We start from the raw sequence: 18285 nt of genomic DNA, 5'->3' as shown, positions 1-18285 counted from the left end.
TAATGCATAATGGGCAGTTATATTCTTTTATCCCTAGTAGTACAAATACAGATCACATTCGGTCTACTTGTACAAAACCTGTTTTCCATAACTGATTTCAAACGCCTTTGATCAACGAGAAATAACATGCAAAAGTTAAAACCCTGCGATTATTTTTTGTTACTTTACCTCTGTAGTTAGCCAATACTGGTAATTAAACTCACTGTTCTGGGGAGGATGGGGGGCTTAAAATTGGTTGTTCGAATGAGGCTGGCTTTGAAGCATTAATAGAAAACGGTATTTATAAAAAGATGGTATATACTCATGTTACAGGCTGTTTAAATAATGGGTTTGACATCAAGAGATAAATTAAGAAGCGAGTGGGCCACAGCAGTTGGACAAGTGAGCTGCCAGTTACGGAATTCCAGAGGTGTGCAGTGTGATACTGCTAATTCAGCATCCTGCACTCTACAGGCTGTGGTCAGATTAGCTGGGTAGCTCCACAACAATGCCTATGGCAGTTCTGGGCATATGTGACAGCAAGAAAGGTCTTTCTAACCCAACACTGTCTGGAAACGTATATCTGGGCTTCCAGCCCAGCCAAAGATCACTTACGCTGAGGATTTGTCTCTCATCACCCAATGTTAAATCTGTCCCACCCTAACACCAGACTGGGCTTCTGACAGTCTACTGTCGGTGTGCCATGCAGTCACAGGCATGTTAGTGTCAGCTAACCCAGTGAGGATGTTTAGTTTTTGCCAGTGCCAACAAGCACTCCATCGATTCCAGGGATACTGGATTCGACACAGACCATGCCGAGCCCAGCTAGCAGAGTCATGGACTGCCGGCAACACTCGCCATGTGTGCCCCTCACTGCAGGGTTGTGTTGTCATCGTCTAACTCAGGAAGGCCACCCCACCAGTTGCTGCCAGCAATGGATTCGACATTCCACTGCCTCAATGGTTTTCTGCCAAGTGCACTGACTGACTCTACTGTATAGAATCTACACCAATAAAAGCTGTTTACCTTCTCAGAGCATTGTCTAGCTTTACTGTCACCATGGACCCGGCATCACCCATCTCTGAGATCACCTATACTCAACACTCAAGAATCTGATGACCAGGCAGTATTGCTACTCTTGGGTGAATACGTAGAGGTCAGCACCCTGGGGCTGCGACAGTACAGACATTCGAACTGGTGTTATCACTTCTCATAATTAAAACTGAAATTTGATTAAGATATTTCAGCAGAAATAAAGAGGACAAAGACTTTCATAAACTGTACTGAAAACAAGTGTGTAATTTCTGCTCTAGTTGGCATTGCCGTGACAGATTATTTTTGAAACTAAAAAACCAAAGAAGAGATGCCTAAAAGCAGTTTGATGTTTATTGCACCTCTATTGCCTTTAGTTTAGCAAAATCAACTGTTGATACAACAAGCCTGCTGAAATGAAGTATGTAATAGGTTTTGGAACTCACTTGGTTACCAGAGATGATGCAACTGGCTGCCAACACACCTATATACACAATCGTCGCACAGCAGTAAGTAAAATATTTCTTGTATATTTGCTTGGATTATTGTATGTGTTGGACAATACGTAAATTGGAAAAAAAAAACATGGAAGATTAATAGGATTATATCATACATAATCTGTTCAATAAATTATCTGTATTATCAGAAACTCAATAATCATTTAAGATGTTGTTCCATGGTTACTAACAAATGTGCATTTCACATTTCTGTAAGAATAGCAAAATCTATATTTTACCAACCTCAAGATCGTCTTCTTGTTTCTCTGGACCAAGTTCAACAGATTTATCTTCATCACTGAGATCAAATTCGGATTCACGTTCTTCATATTCAACATTTTCATCTAGTTCCTTGAAATCTGGAGCAAACGCTGACCAGTTTTCTACTTGGTTCTGAGCCCAAACAGAGACAACACCACTTGATATCGAAGCAATGATTGGACGCACTGGATGCCACTGCAGAAAAGGATCAATAAGTTAATAATAATAAAATAAGAAATCTAGAAAGACTAAAGTGACCACTCTCAAAACAATATCAAAACTACAGAGGAGGAGGAGGAGGAGGAGGAGGAGGAGGAGGAGGATTTGAATTTAACATCTCCTCCTGTATCCTGGTTGTTAGAAAAGAAACGCAACTATGAAATAGAACAACAATTTTATCAAAATATACTGGCATTTGACTGAAATGACCTACGAAAACCACAGAAAACTAAAATTATTATGGCTGGATGAGGACCTGAATCCCACTCTCTGCAAGTTCACTGTCCTAACGAGTGCACTGCCTTGTTCACTTAAAGAGCTACAAGTTTTATGCTATTCAAACAGAAACTGACACAACAATGTGACCTGGTTGTATAGTAAATACAAGCAGTTTCTTAATTGGGGGCGGGGGATAGGTGGGAACCACTAACAACCAACCAACCTTTCCTTATGCTTCTCCCTCCTCTATTAAATTTATCAGGGAAATACCATAACTAGTTTTCAGATCAGGGAGTGCACTTTCAGCCTGTTTGCAAAACACACTCTATCAAATGTGTCCACAAGCATGGAGGGGGCACTTGCTCTCCCTGAAATTAAGAGAATAGACTTTTCATTCGTTGTAGAATTCTCATGCATCTCCAAAACTGGTTGCCTGTGTGATTCCACTAAGCACTGCCAAAAGACAAAAACAGGGAAAAAAGTTATGACGTTAATCCAGTTATCAGAAATGCAAGTTCCTTCCTCAGTGAGGAGATAGAGTGGGAAAGGTTAAAAAAGAAACAGGTCACTCAGATCCCAGGATGAAAGGGACCTATCTATATAGCAAGATTGACAGTTGTCCTCACTACAGGTGGGTACACTCATCTGGGGTATTACTTTTACATGTTATCTGTCAAAAGTACTATTCTGTCTCATACTGAGTCCACTAAATTGTAGGTTTAGCTTATTCTGGTATTAAGTTGCAGAGTGTGATCATAAACACTTCAGTTTCAACAATCGCTACATAATTTCTATTTATCTGTGGCACCCTTCGTGGTATATATGCCATTTCCTATGGCTTGGCAGCATTTTGGTGACATCCTACACTGAAGGTGGATGATCATTACAGAACAATGCCAAATTCGAATCTCCAAAATTTTCTGTTATACTGTGCACAAGGATTGGTCGATCTGCACAAAGGTACTGGTATAACACTCTGACAAGGATGTTCCAACAGTGTCCCATGGAGCATGGGCACTGCAAGTGCCATTCAACTCACCTTCTTTCAGGCATAGGTAGTATAGGCTAGCCCCTCCAGGTAATCCTATTACTCCATAATCCAGGCTAGTTGGCCGCTCCTGCCTGTGGGAACTCACCAAGGGCAATTCAGTTGCACTGTCTATCGCTTGGCTCCCCGAGTACAGCGCATCTGCTGCTTGCCTACCCGTGCTGCCCCCCCCCCCCCCTTCTCCTGTGCTCAAAGGCTCCCAGCTGCCCACACATACCCAACTGCCTGAAATCAACACTAAAGTTGGAACAGCCTGCTCTAAAGCCAATCCCTGGACACACTGTTCCCTATTCATCACAGCAACATAAATATGGCTGCAGTACACCTAGCTGACACCCCCCAGCTGTGTTACAGGTATGTCATTCTATGCTTCATGTATCGATGCATCAGCCACAAAGAACATCTTTTATTATGTGAGAAGAGAAAACAGAAAAACACAATATTAAAATTTTGTCAAATCCAAAATGTTTCATCTCCTTCTCGATTTTAACGTGTGGCTACACTGCTTATAACTCTTCCATTACCATTCACATGAAATGAATATTGTGTCATGGTTAAATGGGATGCTTATCAACATCAGTACAACTACTGATTGAAAATCTCACAATAGACTAATCTCAAATGTACACAAATTTCAAATACAAAAGTGTTTCCATAGCAGCAGTGTCATCAAGTATACAATGAGTGCACCAGTGTATTCACCTGTATCGATTTTATTTGATTATCTCATGAGTATTAATGATTGGTTAAAAGCTATTAATATTATCTGCAAATCAATTTTTATAATTTATTACAACAAGAGTGCATAATTTTTATTGATCAAACAATGGAAAGTCCACATTGGAATATCAACAGTTATGAAAATGATAGACTGCTACTCACCATAAAGATGACATGTTGAGTTGCAGACAGGCTAGAGCAGCCAGAGAGCGGTCACATGAGTGTGAGGTGTGCCTGCTTGAGCAAATGTGTTTTTCTTTCTTTTCTAAAGAAGGCTTTGGCTGAAAGCTTAGTGTGTACCAGGACTTTTCATTGTGCTTGTCTGCTGCTCAATGTGTCATCTTTATAGCTGCATTGCCCGAGGCCCCTTGCCATGGTTCACACAGCTCCCCCCCGTCAGGGGTTCGAGTCCTCCCTTTGTGTGTGTGTGTGTGTGTGTGTGTGTGTGTGTGTGTGTGTGTGTGTGTTCATAGTGTAACTTAGTTTAAGTTACTTTCTGGCAGACTAATATGTGTGCTGGACTGAAACTCGAACTCGGGACCTTTGACTTTCGCGGGCTCTGCCATCTGAGCTACCCAAGCACAGCTCACGCCCTGTCTTCACAGCTTTACTTCCACCAGTACCTCGTCTCCTACCTCCCAAACTTCACATAAGCTCTCCTGTGACGCACTTGCCCGCAAAGGCAAAGGTCCTGAGTTCAAGTCTCGGACTGGCACACAGTTTTAATCTGCCAGAAAGTTTCATATCATCGCACACTCCACTGCACAGTGAAAATTTCATTCTAGTTTAAATTAGATTAAGTAGTGTGTAAGCCTAGCTACTGATGACCTCAGCTGTTTGGTCCCATAGGGACTTACCTCCTCCTCCTCCTCCTCCTCCACCACCACCACCTCCACCTTTATAGTGAGTAACAATCTGTCATTTCCATAATTATTAATTTTTATTTCATATCTTTTTTCAACATAATCACCCTGTTTTGCAATGCACTTGGTTCACCATTGCACAAGTTTTCTGATACCTCCTGAGAAAAAGATTTTTTGTTGCACAGCAGGCCATCTATGCACCACTCCTCTCACTTGTTGATCGGAGCTGAATCGATGACTTTCACAGCATCTTTAAGTGGACCAAACAGATGGCAACACCAAAGGGCAAGAATGCAACTATGCAGGACGCTCCAAAACCTCAGAATGCACTGGCTGAAGAGTTTGAGCATTGTGGGCACCAACATATGGATGCGCATTGTCATGAGACAAAAGAAAGCCTTCGGAAAATCGACCTCTGCATTTATTGTGAACTGCTGGCTCCAACTTGTTTACCGTCATATCACTGTAACGTTTACTGTTCACTGTTGACCCCTTTTCCACATTAAGGTTGACTCTTGAATTTCTTTTAAACTGGAGATTTTGGGCGATTCCATTCTATGCACTAGTGTTTATTCTCTGGCTCAAAAAGATGAATCTATGGTCATCTCCAGTGATGATTCATTCCAGAAACATTCTGCCTTTGTTAGTATGACGGTCCAGTAGGTGCTCATAAATTTTCACACAGTAATGCTTGTTCTCTTCATCAGCTTGTTTTGGAACCCATTTCACACAGACTTCGCAAAACTGAGCCTGTTATACATGACTTCGTATACAGAACCATGGCAAATCTGCAAATGGTTTGTCGCATCAACAGTCACTTGCCTGCTATTCAGAATTACGGCACGGATTTGTTCAATACTGGCATCCGTTGTGGCTGTACGTGGACACCCTGCTCTTTCCTCATCCTTCACGCTCATTGGACCACTTTTGAACTATTCAGTCCATAGGTAAACACTTCACTGTGGCAAAATATTGTCCCCGTATTGTGCTGAAAGTTTTCTACGAGTTGTTGCTCCTGGTATGCATTCAGATCACCAAAAAGGATTATGGAATCCCATTGTTCTATGGTGCAGCTAGAGAATCACATGGCCATTTTAGGTCATAACAGTGCAATGTTGTATGATGTTATAATGCTGTAACCTACCACATGTGAAGACAATGGTGCCATCTAGCAGGTTGTGAGCCTTACGCAGCTAACCTAAAGAAAATAAGGCAAAATTGCAAATACTTATTTGACTTACTCTTGTGCTCAGGTGGAATTGGAACTTAAAATATCCCCACTCTGTAAGCAACATGTAGTGACCTTATTATTTACCATTTACCTGATCTTCTGAATGTGGCGGAAATGGTTAATTGTCACAGCTTCAGTTATAGTGTGAAAGTGCAGTGAGTGTTGTTCTCTGAGTAATTCTTTGAATGAAATGGTGTGTATAGTTGTAGCTTATATTCATACTGGTTCATTTAAGAAGTGCTCTTAACAAAGTTCCCGAATTTACTGTCCTCCATTAATCTTCTCATGCTCAGATTATTCTTGGGACTGAGAGCTGGCTGAAACCCGAAGTGAGAGCTCCGAGATATTAGTGAGTCATGGAACGAATATCAAAGACAGATTAGAGGCCGCGGGATGTGTGTGTGTGTGTGTGTGTGTGTGTGTGTGTGTTCATTGCACCTGACAAAAATATTGTCTCTATTGAGGTAGAAGTTGAGTGTGACAGTGACGTCATCTGGTCGCTTATAGAGGTCTATGTGAAACCAAGTTAATTGCTGGATTTTTTACCACCCACCTAATTCTGCTGCGACCGTTCTAGAGTCATTCAAAGAAAGTCTGCAGTGAGTAGAGCATAAATATCCAGATCTTGCAATACTAACCAGAGGTGACTTTAATCTTGCAGGAGGTACAGACAGACAGTCATGTGAAGTACTTCTGAATGTGCTTTCTGAAAACTGTCTTAAGCAGCTAGTTTGGCAGCCCACATGCATTGGAAATATCCTGGACTTTGCAGCTACAAATAGACCGGACTTTATTGACAATGTCATTATAGAAACAGGGATTACTGAACATGTCATTATAGCAACTATGGTTACAAAAGTTAATAAATCAGATAATAAGGCTGGGTGAGTGTTTCTGCTGGAAAGAGCAAATAAGCAGTTGTTAGGCTCTCACTTAGACAATGAACTGACATAACTTAGTTCCAATAAGATGGACAATAGGAATTATGGGCAAAGTTTAAGCAGATTGTAAATTGTAGTCTGAGAATTATGTGCCTAGTAAGTAGTAGTAAGGATGGAAAAGACCCACCGAGGTTTAATAACAAGATTCAGAAAATGCTGAGGAAGCAGAGGCTGTTTGACGAGTTAAGGTTAATAGAGATTCATGCATATGTGAAAACATCTATGTGTGAAGCATACGACGACTACCACCATCATACCTTAGCAAAATATCTGGCAGACAGCCTGAGAAAATTCCAGTTTTATGTAAAATTGCTAAGTGGGTCTAAGGCTTCTATCCAGTCACTTGTTGATCAGACTGGTGTGGCAATTGAAGACAGCAAAATAAAAGCCAAAGTTCTAAGTTTCACATTTAGTTATTGTTGATGAAAGAGAACCATATAAACATACTGTAGTTTGACCATCAAACAGACCCCTGTATAGACGACCCAGTAATAAGCATCCCTGGCATAGAGAAACAAATGAAAGAGCTGAAAACATGTAAGTCACCAGGTCCAACCCAATTTGGTTTTTCAAGAAGTACTCTACAGTATTGGCCCCTTACCTAGCTTGCATTTATCATAAATCTCTAGCCCAGCGCAAAAAGTCCCAATTGACTGGAAAAGAAGTGCAGCTGACTCCCATATATATAAGAAGGGCAAAATAATATACTCCCAAAATTACACACCAGTATCCCTAATGTCAGTTTACTGCAGAATTCTTGAACAGATTCTCAGTTCGAGTATATAATACATTTTCTTGTGAATGAGAATATGATGACCATGAATCAGCATGGTTTTAGAAAGCATCGCTCTTGCGAAATTCAGCTTGCCATTTTCTCACATGACATACTGTGAACTATGGATGAAGGGCAATAGACAGATTCCATATTTCTAGATTTGCAGAAAGTGTTTGACACGGTACCCACTGCAGGCTGTTAAAGAAGGTACAGGCATATGGAATAGGTTCACAGATGTGCGAGTTGCTCAAAGATTTATTCAGTTATAGAACCTAGTATGTTGTCCTCAACAGCAAGACAATGGTATCGTCAGGAGTGCCTCAGTGTGGTAGGATTGCTATTATTTTCTATACACATAAATGATTTGGTGGACAGGATGGGCAGCAATTTGCAGTTGTTTGCTGGTGATGCTGTGGTGTACAATATAAGGTGTCAAAGTTGAGTGACAGCAGGAGAGTACAAAATCACTTGGATAAAATTTCTATTTAATGTGATGAATGGCAGCTAACTCTGAATGTAAAATACGAGGTGCATTCAAGTTCTAAGGCCTCCGCCTCCAATTTTTTTTTATCCGGACTGGAAAGAGATAGAAACATGCGCATTGTTTTAAAATGAGGCCGCGTTCATTGTCAATACGTCCCAGAGATGGCAGCACCGTACGGCAGATGGAATTTTACCGCCAGCGGCGAGAATGAGAACTGTTTTAAATACTTAGAATGGCGACGTTTTCCTTACTTGAACAGCGTGCAATCATTCGTTTTCTGAATTTGCGTGGTGTGAAACCAATTGAAATTCATCGACAGCTGAAGGAGACATGTGGTGATGGAGTTATGGATGTGTCAAAAGTGCGTTCGTGGGTGTGACAGTTTAATGAAGGCAGAACATCGTGTGACAACAAACCGAAACAACCTCGGGCTCGCACAAGCCGGTCTGACGACATGATCGAGAAAGTGGAGAGAATTGTTTCGGGGGAACGCCGAATGACTGTTGAACAGATCGCCTCCAGAGTTGGCATTTCTGTGGGTTCTGTGCACACAATCCTGCATGAAAATGAACTGGAAAATGCAAAAAGTGTCTTCCAGATGGGTGCCACGAATGATGACGGACGACCACATGGCTGCCCGTGTGGCATGTTGCCAAGCAATGTTGACGCGCAACGACAGCATGAATGGGACTTTCTTTTCGTCGGTTGTGACAATGGATGAGACGTGGATGCCATTTTTCAATCCAGAAACAAAGTGCCAGTCAGCTCAATGGAAGCACACAGATTCACCGCCACCAAAAAAATTTCGGGTAACCGCCAGTGCTGAAAAAATGATGGTGTCCATGTTCTGGGACAGCGCGGGTGTAATCCTTACCCATTGCGTTCCAAAGGGCACTACGGTAACAGGTGCATCCTACGAAAATGTTTTGAAGAACAAATTCCTTCCTGCACTGCAACAAAAACGTCCGGGAAGGGCTGCGCGTGTGCTGTTTCACCAAGACAATGCACCCGCACATCGAGCTAACGTTACGCAACAGTTTCTTCATGATAACAACTTTGAAGTGATTCCTCATGCTCCCTACTCACCTGACCTGGCTCCTAGTGACTTTTGGCTTTTTCCAACAATGAAAGGCACTCTCCGTGGCCGCACATTCACCAGCCGTGCTGCTATTGCCTCAACGATTTTCCAGTGGTCAAAACAGACTCCTAAAGAAGCCTTCGCCACTGCCATGGAATCATGGCGTCAGCGTTGTGAAAAATGTGTACGTCTGCAGGGCGATTATGTCGAGAAGTAACGCCAGTTTCATCGATTTCGGGTGAGTAGTTAATTAGAAAAAAAATCAGAGGCCTTAGAACTTGAATGCACCTCGTAATGTAAGTTAATGTGGATAGGTCCAAAAACAAACCCGTAATGTTCAGATACAGCATTAGCTGTGTCCTGCTTGACACAGTCACGTCGTTTAAACATCTGTGCGTAAAGTTGAAAAGCGATATGAAATGTAATGAGCAATTGAGGACTGTGGTAAGGATGGCAAATGGTTGACTTCGGTTTATTGGGAGAATTCTAGGAAAGTGGTTCATCTGTAATGGAGACCGCATGTAGGATGCTAGTGTGACCTATTCTTGAATGCTGATTGAGTCTTTAGGATCCGTACCAGGTCGGATTGAAGGAAGATATTGAAGCAATTCAGAGGCGGGCTGCTAGATTTATTTCTGGTAGATTCAAACAACAGGCAAGTGTTATACAGCCATGCTCCAGGAGCTCAAATGGGAATTTCTGAAGGGAAGTGACTTCTTTTCGAGGAACACTACTGAGAAAATTTTGAGAACTGGCATTTGAAGCTGGCTGCAGAATGATTCTACTGCCTCAAACATACATTGCGCGTAAGGACCACAAAGATAAGATATGAGAAATCAGGGCTCGTAGTTGTTCTTCCCTTGCTCTATTTGCGAGGGGGAACAGGAAAGGAAATGACTAGTAGTGGTACAGGGTACCCTCTACCACATGTCTTGTGGTGGATTGCAGAGTATCTATGTAGATGTAGATATTTCCATGAACAATTCTCAAATTTTAGTGTTGCTGCATGTTCAGATTTTGATGATAAAGTAGCAGTCCAATAGTGATATCTTTAATTCTAAGTGTGGTTTCTGGTAGTTACAACAGATAACTGCATTACCTACATTCAAAAAATCTGAGGTTACTATTAATAATGTTTATAAAGTCAGTAATGTACATCATCCATGTTAACCCTAAGAAATCCTACATCCAGTTACAAATTAGGTTTCATATTCCATATGGTCATACTTTCGTTAATAAGCACTGATGTAGAACTGAGTCACAAGCTTTCCAGAAGACAAATACAATATCCACTTGATTCCCTTGTTGTTGCTTTTGGAATCCATGCTGTATGGCATGGAGGTCATTCTGATTGAGGCACCACATTATGCTTGAGATCAGAATATGTTCTAAAATTCTGCAACAGATGGATGTCAATGAAACTGGATGGTGGTTTTGTTGACCACTTCTATACCCTTCTTGTATACAAATGTGGTTTGTGCTTAATTAAAAATAGAATGAATGCAAATACACACTGATATATTCATAATATTTCAACCTTTTCTTTCTAAAGGTTATTGTTTCTATCTATTTGTCATCTCTCTTTATCCAAATTTCTACACAAAAAACTGGTCTGAATATTTTCCTTGCCTGATTTTCAATTTCTCTTATTTTTGTTTGACTATGAATCATTGTAGTTTCTGCAGAATAGAGTGCTTCTTGTAGAATTACTCTGCTGTAATGCCTTAGTTTTGCGCTGACAGGAACAGATATTTTATTGTAGTGATTGCAAGTGAACTTATATGCTTTTTGTAATTTGCAGATTCTTTTTGATTAGCCATTTGTGTTCAGTTCTGATGGTTGGATGATCTCTCCTAGTTATTTGAAGTGTGTAACTTTCCCATACTAATGCTCGGTTTACACTCGCAAGTTATTGCAGCAATTTACTTGCGCAGAGGAACTTGCCGCGCGATTTGCGAGTATAAACACATCGCCAAGTCGACTTGCGACTGTAGCAATTTATTGCGGAAGTGACTTGCTGCACGTTTTCCGCTTCCAGTGTGAACACCACGCAAGAAGTATCTGCAAGTAACTTGCAGCTTTTAGGATTTATTTCTATTTCCTGCAAGTAGGAAGCGCAAGCTATAGTAAGTATGTCGTCTGCATAACATTCATATTTAACATTTTACTTAATGTGGTGACTTAATTTTATACAACCATCTTACGTATTATATGCAAACAGATTTCAGAAATGGAGGAGAAACGGGAAGCAGGATACAGAACATTTTATTGAAGCCGTGGAGAGCTACCCCGAAATACGGAACGTGCATAACCGAGACTTTAAGGATAGAGTGAAGAAGATGAGCGCTTTAAATGAAATCTCGTCGATATTCGACACATCTATAAAGAAGTGCATAGAAAGTAGCATAACTTGGAGACACAACCCCTTTGCCACCTGCATCCACTCGCTTGTTGTTTTAGGAGTCTAGAAAAAGACGATGTGTAATTATTACATGTTCTATTTTCTTAGCTATTCACTTTCTATTTTATGAGCATTAGAAAAAAAAAGACATTTTTATAAGCATATCATTCTGTAAAATGCAGTTTATTTTAATAAAAATTTAATGTCATTGCTGTGTTTTCACATACCTTCAAATAATTTTCCCTTTTCAAGATTTTAAAAAAGGCTCTACATACATCAGGTACGATCAGAGAAATCGTGCAGACGGGAATATGAAACAAGTACATTAGGGACTTGTATGAGTCTCCAACAAAGAAAAGATTTCAAAATTCAAAGTTTTTTTGGTTTATGTTTCACATAAATAAATGAAATCCCTATTTTATTCGTAGCTCACCGGTAGCTATAAATCAGACTGTGACTAGCAAACGTTCCTTTGCTAAAATAGCAGTACCGAAGTTTGTGTCTCGTTTTGATATGACGGGCGCTATTAACATCAACAAATACTCAGGATCATTTGAGGACATTCTGCAAAAGTATCCATGCTCTCGATACTAAGTTCTTGCAAAAGGTTATTACAGGCACCATTTTGCGATCTTCTCATTATCTACTCTCTAACCAAAATACTTCTCTTTTTGTTTTTCACGTTTTGCATTACAATTACAAGAGCTGCAGCATATCTCACCCACCTACTTGTCATTTTACACTTCGGCTGACACTCGCAGTGGTACTGAAAGCATATGTAAACAAGTATCAGCAAGTTGTTGACGCAAGTTTCTTGCCAAAGAACTTGCGGAAGAATCTTGCTTAATTCTTGCGCTGCTGTGTAAATGCAGCTGCAAGCGGCTAGCAATAACTTGCAGCAATAACTTCTGCAAGCGACTTGCTAGTGTAAATCCAGCTTAAGTTGTTTTGGGGATATTATCTGTAGGCTTGCTTTTCATGTATAAGTTTTCTCGAAGGAGATTTGTAGGCCAGTTTTCTGCAAAATTTTGTGAAGCTTCTCCAGGGCGAGTTTGACTTCTTCTCTACTGTTGGTTAGAATGGCAAGATTGTCCACAAAAGCCAGACCTTTTGCATTTATTCTCAGCTCTTTTTTAATCCCAAGTTCAATTACCAATGCTGTTAGCAAAAGTCTCGAAAGATTCTTGAATAACTTACTTCAAATTTTAAACAATACTCTATAGAATCATCCAGACGGACATATCCTACATTTTTTTTAATGCACAAGTTTTCTGTTAAAACTGACTGCTAGAAAGAAAATGCTCTGCTGCATGCATTCACTGTTTTGTTTCCAACATCATATGACAGTTTTAACAACGATAGTGGAGTATTTTAGCCATTAGACAAACTGTTTCTCCCGTATATATTGTTTCTCATTATAGACATATTTAAACGTAAATTAATGCACAACAATAAGGTGTTTTGTTTTCATCTTTGAGGGTGGATTTCACAGAAAAAAAGATAAGTTCTATTTCTAGTTTATCAGGTTATGATTAGGATAATACTCCAGAATCTGAATTTGAACAACAATCAACAACACTCAAAACTGGGGTGGATGGGTTGTGTATGTTGTTGTGGTGGTGGTGGTGGTGGTGGTGGTGGTGGTGGTGGTGGTGGGGGGGGGGGGTGGGAAGGGAGATGGGCATAGGGATGGGAGGATGAAGTGATAGAATGAGAGACGGGGAAGGAGGAGGAGATGGACAGAAGGAGATTAGGATGTATACCCAGTTCCCATACACATTAGAAATGATCAGACTGAGTGGCTGGGTACACCTGGTTCTGTATAAAATCCGATTGGGATTTCATTGGGTCCTGGGCCTTTATCAATTTTAGTGATTTCAGCTTTTTCTGAAGCCTGCAAACACTCATTTTTGCAATGGTGCAAGAATTGAACTAGAGCAGTACTCCTGTGTCTTCCTTCATAAAAGTACATTTGAAAACAGAGTTCAGAAGTTCTGTTTTTGTTTTGTTACTCTTAATTTCATTTCCTGTGTCACACAAGAGTGTTCAGACACTAATGTTGGTATTACTGACAACATTTACATACCAGAATATCTTTGAGTGGTGTGAGATGTCTTTTACAATTCTGCTTTGAGAGTCCTCGAAGGCTTCTCACACTGCCTTTCTGACAGCCAACCACATTTCATTCAATATATCTCTATCTATTTGCGGACAATGTTGCAAAATCAAACCATTACAACAGGAGCACAGTCTGAGTATGGAGCTTAATGACATACTTAAAACAGTTTTGATTTCAATTTAATAGTACACACCACAACATCCAGCAGCAATTCTCCCTTAGTACCATGAAGTATCTTCACAAGGTTTCCTATACTTTTCTCCCATACATACAGCGCATGTTGACGAGCAGAACCAGCGCAGATGTACTCCCCATCACCAGAGAAACAACATTTTTTCCACATGGTTCTGTAAAAGCAGAAAAGCACAGCATCATTTTATGTCATGGCAAAACAACTTACGTTTATGTAAGAACCACATACTTTTTTCTTGGGCAATAATAAATGGGGGTGAGCAGAGGGAGCAAGCTCTGACTCCACAGATTACTGTGGGATGAATGAGCTCCACCTCCTTCAAACAAAGCTGTCACAAGATTTGGGATTTATTCTTTTTAGCTCATACTGAATGATTTGAAATAAAACTGGGATGCAGAGGTAATATATGCTTAAATATTTTATATAATATTTACATCACGGATCTACAAGAACACTGGCAGCCTCAAAAATGCCATATATTGTTACAATACAGGTATGAGTTGTACTGCATTACTGTATTTTTTGACCTCATATATTAGCATCCATCAAAGAAAACATTAATTTATGTACAACTTTCATCAACAATTTCCAATTTGAAATAAATAACAACAACATGAGCTTTGATGAAATGATCCGATTCTTAAAAGAAGCTAAACTAACATTATTCTGTTTGGGGGGGAAAAAAAAAGGGGCGCACACGCACGCGCGCACACACACACACACACACACACACACAAAGTGAAATAGACTAAAGAATGAAGATTAGTGTCCAACAATTTGACAATGTTGATGTGAGAGGCAGAGCACATGCTTGGTTAAATAAGGATTTGACGATGCCTTGTTTAAGGAAGCATCTTGACAACTGTCTCAACTGATATACGACACCCTCAAAAAACCTAAATCAAGGTCATATGCAATCTGAATTCCACATCTCTGGAAAATAGGTCCAGTATTTCAATCACTGTCCTATCCTGCTCAGTGAAAACAGAAAATGTGTGAGTGTACAACTTCTTCAATGAATATTTCACTGTTGTGAGTTAATTAACATACAAAATGTTTGGAAGTTCCAGTTACAAACTTCTAGAACTTGTAGAGGGAAGTGTGTACACAATATTTTGAGCAGGAACCCGTGACTGGAAACATGCCTTTTCCATTCTACTGTGGTTTCAATTCAGATGCTTAATTCATCCACTTCTGCTGGAGGAATTGAATTAGGTGTGGTACAGTACAATTATTAGGTAATACTTCAAAAGGAAACACAAAGAAACATCTTTTTATAACTTAAGCACATTTATTTGTATTAACACTTAAAATATTACGTTCTGTATGTACAGAAGGCTGGGTTCTTTTTGTTTTGGAATAATGTAAACACATAATGTTTAAGTGTTAATACAAACAATGTGCTAAAGTGATAAATGGATGTTTCATTATGTTTCCTTTCGAATTGTTGCCTAATAATTGGGCACTTGACTGTTTTCTGGAAATTGTCTTAAATGATTGATTATGTCATTTCATGTACCTAACACATTTTTTTTCCTCTAGAATTTCACTATTCTTTTATAAAAACGGAAATAAAATCCAAATAACATGAAAGACAACTAACACGCTCCAGTCGAGTCATATGATGCCTGTGGCGTCACTAGCTAGCTCATTGCTCCTACTGCAATAATTTAAGTCACAGTGACATCTTGTTTTGGAATTAGTGTTTCAGAAAATTTGTTACAAATGGTCTGTAGTATCATACAGTACAAATACATATATAAAAACTCCTGAAAAGTGAAGATGTGTAAATTGATGCTACACTGTATCAGCAAATTGCTACAAAGTCGACGCACCAATTCACTACCTTAAACAAAAATGCGCTGCATTTTGAAGTTAAAGTTAACTTAACTCTGAGATATGCTCTCCCACTGTTACAATGAATTATTTGGTAGCTCAGTTGTTATGCGGTAGACTGTTGAATTTTATAAGATTACGTGCATAGACTGTTGGTTCGAATCTAACTGGAAAGAACATTTTAACTTATTTTTAAAATGACTTGACAGTCCTCGCACATGGAAACCAAATCACAATTACAAAACTTCACCACACCAATCAGAAACAGAATATTATTGTGTTGCTGTTTACATGCGCTTACATTTGCAACTGCTGTTAACACGTCACATTCAAAAAGATATTTTCTAGTTAATGTAACCACACACTTTTTACTTTACTAGAAACAATGTTTTTATCTGTGTATTGTCCAGCTAGGAACCTTACTGTTTGAAATTTTGCACCTTTATCATCCTGCATAAAGCTGAAATAAGTCTGCTTCAGATGCTAGTGTTACTTTGCACTCACAAACATCACAGCCCTTATACATTTGTGTCACCTGCATGTTGTATACGCTTTATATCTCTCCGTATAACCTCATCGTCCTACACCTCATTGTACCATGGTGATATCTTTACTACTAGCAATACTTTACAAAAAAGTGAAGTGTCTGTTTTCAAAGTAAATGCATTCATCCACTGTTGTCCATTTCTCAGACTATGACTAATGTGAAGCTACATCACCCGCTTCAATCAGTTCTTGCTAACACTGATTTTGTATTTCATGTCAAACTTTTAAAAATACGTAACCCTTCCAGGATTTGAACCTGTGACCTCTTTGTTTACAATACGATGGCTATCCGTTGCACCACAAAACGTCTGCTAGATCTGAGTGTCTTATAGAAAAGAAACCTGTTGTTAAGTTTTACCAAGAATAGTTTTATTGTGTTGTGGGTTCCATCTCGTGACAGACAGTCGACAATCTAGATATAATATATGAACCGATTTGCGAAAGTTATGCAGTTCCTTAGTTTTGAGTAAATTTAATGATGTTGCAGGGAGCAGGGAAAAGAATGTAAATTGTTACACTTAGTGCCACTCTAAATGGGTGGAGCATAATTGCATTAACTTTTGCAAGGTTTTGACTATCACTGTTCACAAAATTTCTTTCTATTGCTACTTAAAAGTAGTCATTGTGTTTTACATCACTCAACAGCCAAAGTGTTCGCAAAAAAAGTACGTAAAAACCTCGTACCTTCGGCTAGCGCTCCTATAACACACATATATCTTCATCCTACTCCCAGTCTTTGATGTCACCAGAGCATCAGCCAATAACAGCGTGTTTTCAAACACATGACTAGATCCTGATATTTAATGATTTTTAAGCTTTAATTACTTAAAAATAACATATTTTGTGAGACTATTGACCATAAATGCTTTTTAAATGTTTTAATCAATCAGAATAACAACAATCTGAACCATACTTTTGACACAGAAAAATAGTCTTTTGTACTGTGCCACTCCTAATTCAATTCCTCCAACTGATGTGGCTGAGTTAAAACATCCGAATTGAAAAGTTGCACAACAGAAATGGTACATTTCCAGACATGGGCTCCTATTCAAAATATTATGTACTCACTCCGATCTACAAGTCTCAGAAGTTTGTAATGTGAGTTTCGAAACACTCTGTACATATCTCTTAAACATAACTTAAATTTCATATTTTTGTGGTATGCAGATTTAATCTAACATTGCATCGCAATTAAAGATATGATAAAAAGAAAAACATAACAAAAACAACTACAGACATTTACTTATACATAACACTATACAAAACTTATGACTTTATACTAAACACAAAAGACTAATATGTTACTTGCAAAGCTATCATTAAAAACGACAAAGAACAGGTTACATGTTCACAGTGCATGAAATCAATAACAAGGTAACCCAACTTAAAAATATGACTACTGCAGATCAGTATACTCAAGCACAGCTGACTAACAAGGGAATGGTCAGACTTGTCATGTCGAAACCTGTGTTGCTTTTTTTACCACTGTGAGTTAACACTGCAAGAAGTCGGTATGCAGAATTTTAGCTGCTGACATGACCTGGAAGTCTGTAAACAATTTTATGAAGTAAGGCATTATTGTCGCATGGTTTCCGCGCTTATAACTGTCTCTTGTACAACCATGACCTCTCTTGCTACGATATACCAATGCTCTCAGGTCACAACAGTGAGAAAGCTGATTCCCCCAGTGAAAGCGATCATATGATAATTAAACATTCATTGACAAATATGGCTGATATGTTATCTACAACATTCTTTCCAAATAGCTATGAAATAGACACAAATAAATATACGGTTTAGAAGAGGTCCAAATTTTATTTCTTGTAATTACCGCAAAAATGCG

General features: G+C 39.3%; 1 protein-coding gene across 1 annotated transcript in view; it reads right to left on the bottom strand.

The window, feature by feature from the left end:
• The window catches only part of LOC126203176 (retinoblastoma-binding protein 5 homolog), a 77651-nt gene that overhangs the window by 10313 nt on the left and 49053 nt on the right, over positions 1–18285 (bottom strand). The window contains exons 8-9 of the mRNA XM_049937417.1: positions 14061–14214; positions 1752–1964 (exon numbers count right to left, since the gene is read on the bottom strand). Coding sequence (XP_049793374.1) covers positions 1752–1964; positions 14061–14214 — 367 coding nt within the window. The remainder of the gene's footprint in view (positions 1–1751; positions 1965–14060; positions 14215–18285) is intronic.

This window comes from Schistocerca nitens, chromosome 9 (assembly GCF_023898315.1).
Source record: "Schistocerca nitens isolate TAMUIC-IGC-003100 chromosome 9, iqSchNite1.1, whole genome shotgun sequence".
Classification (NCBI taxonomy): Eukaryota; Metazoa; Arthropoda; class Insecta; order Orthoptera; family Acrididae; genus Schistocerca; species Schistocerca nitens.
This window is presented reverse-complemented; position numbering and strand designations above follow the sequence as displayed.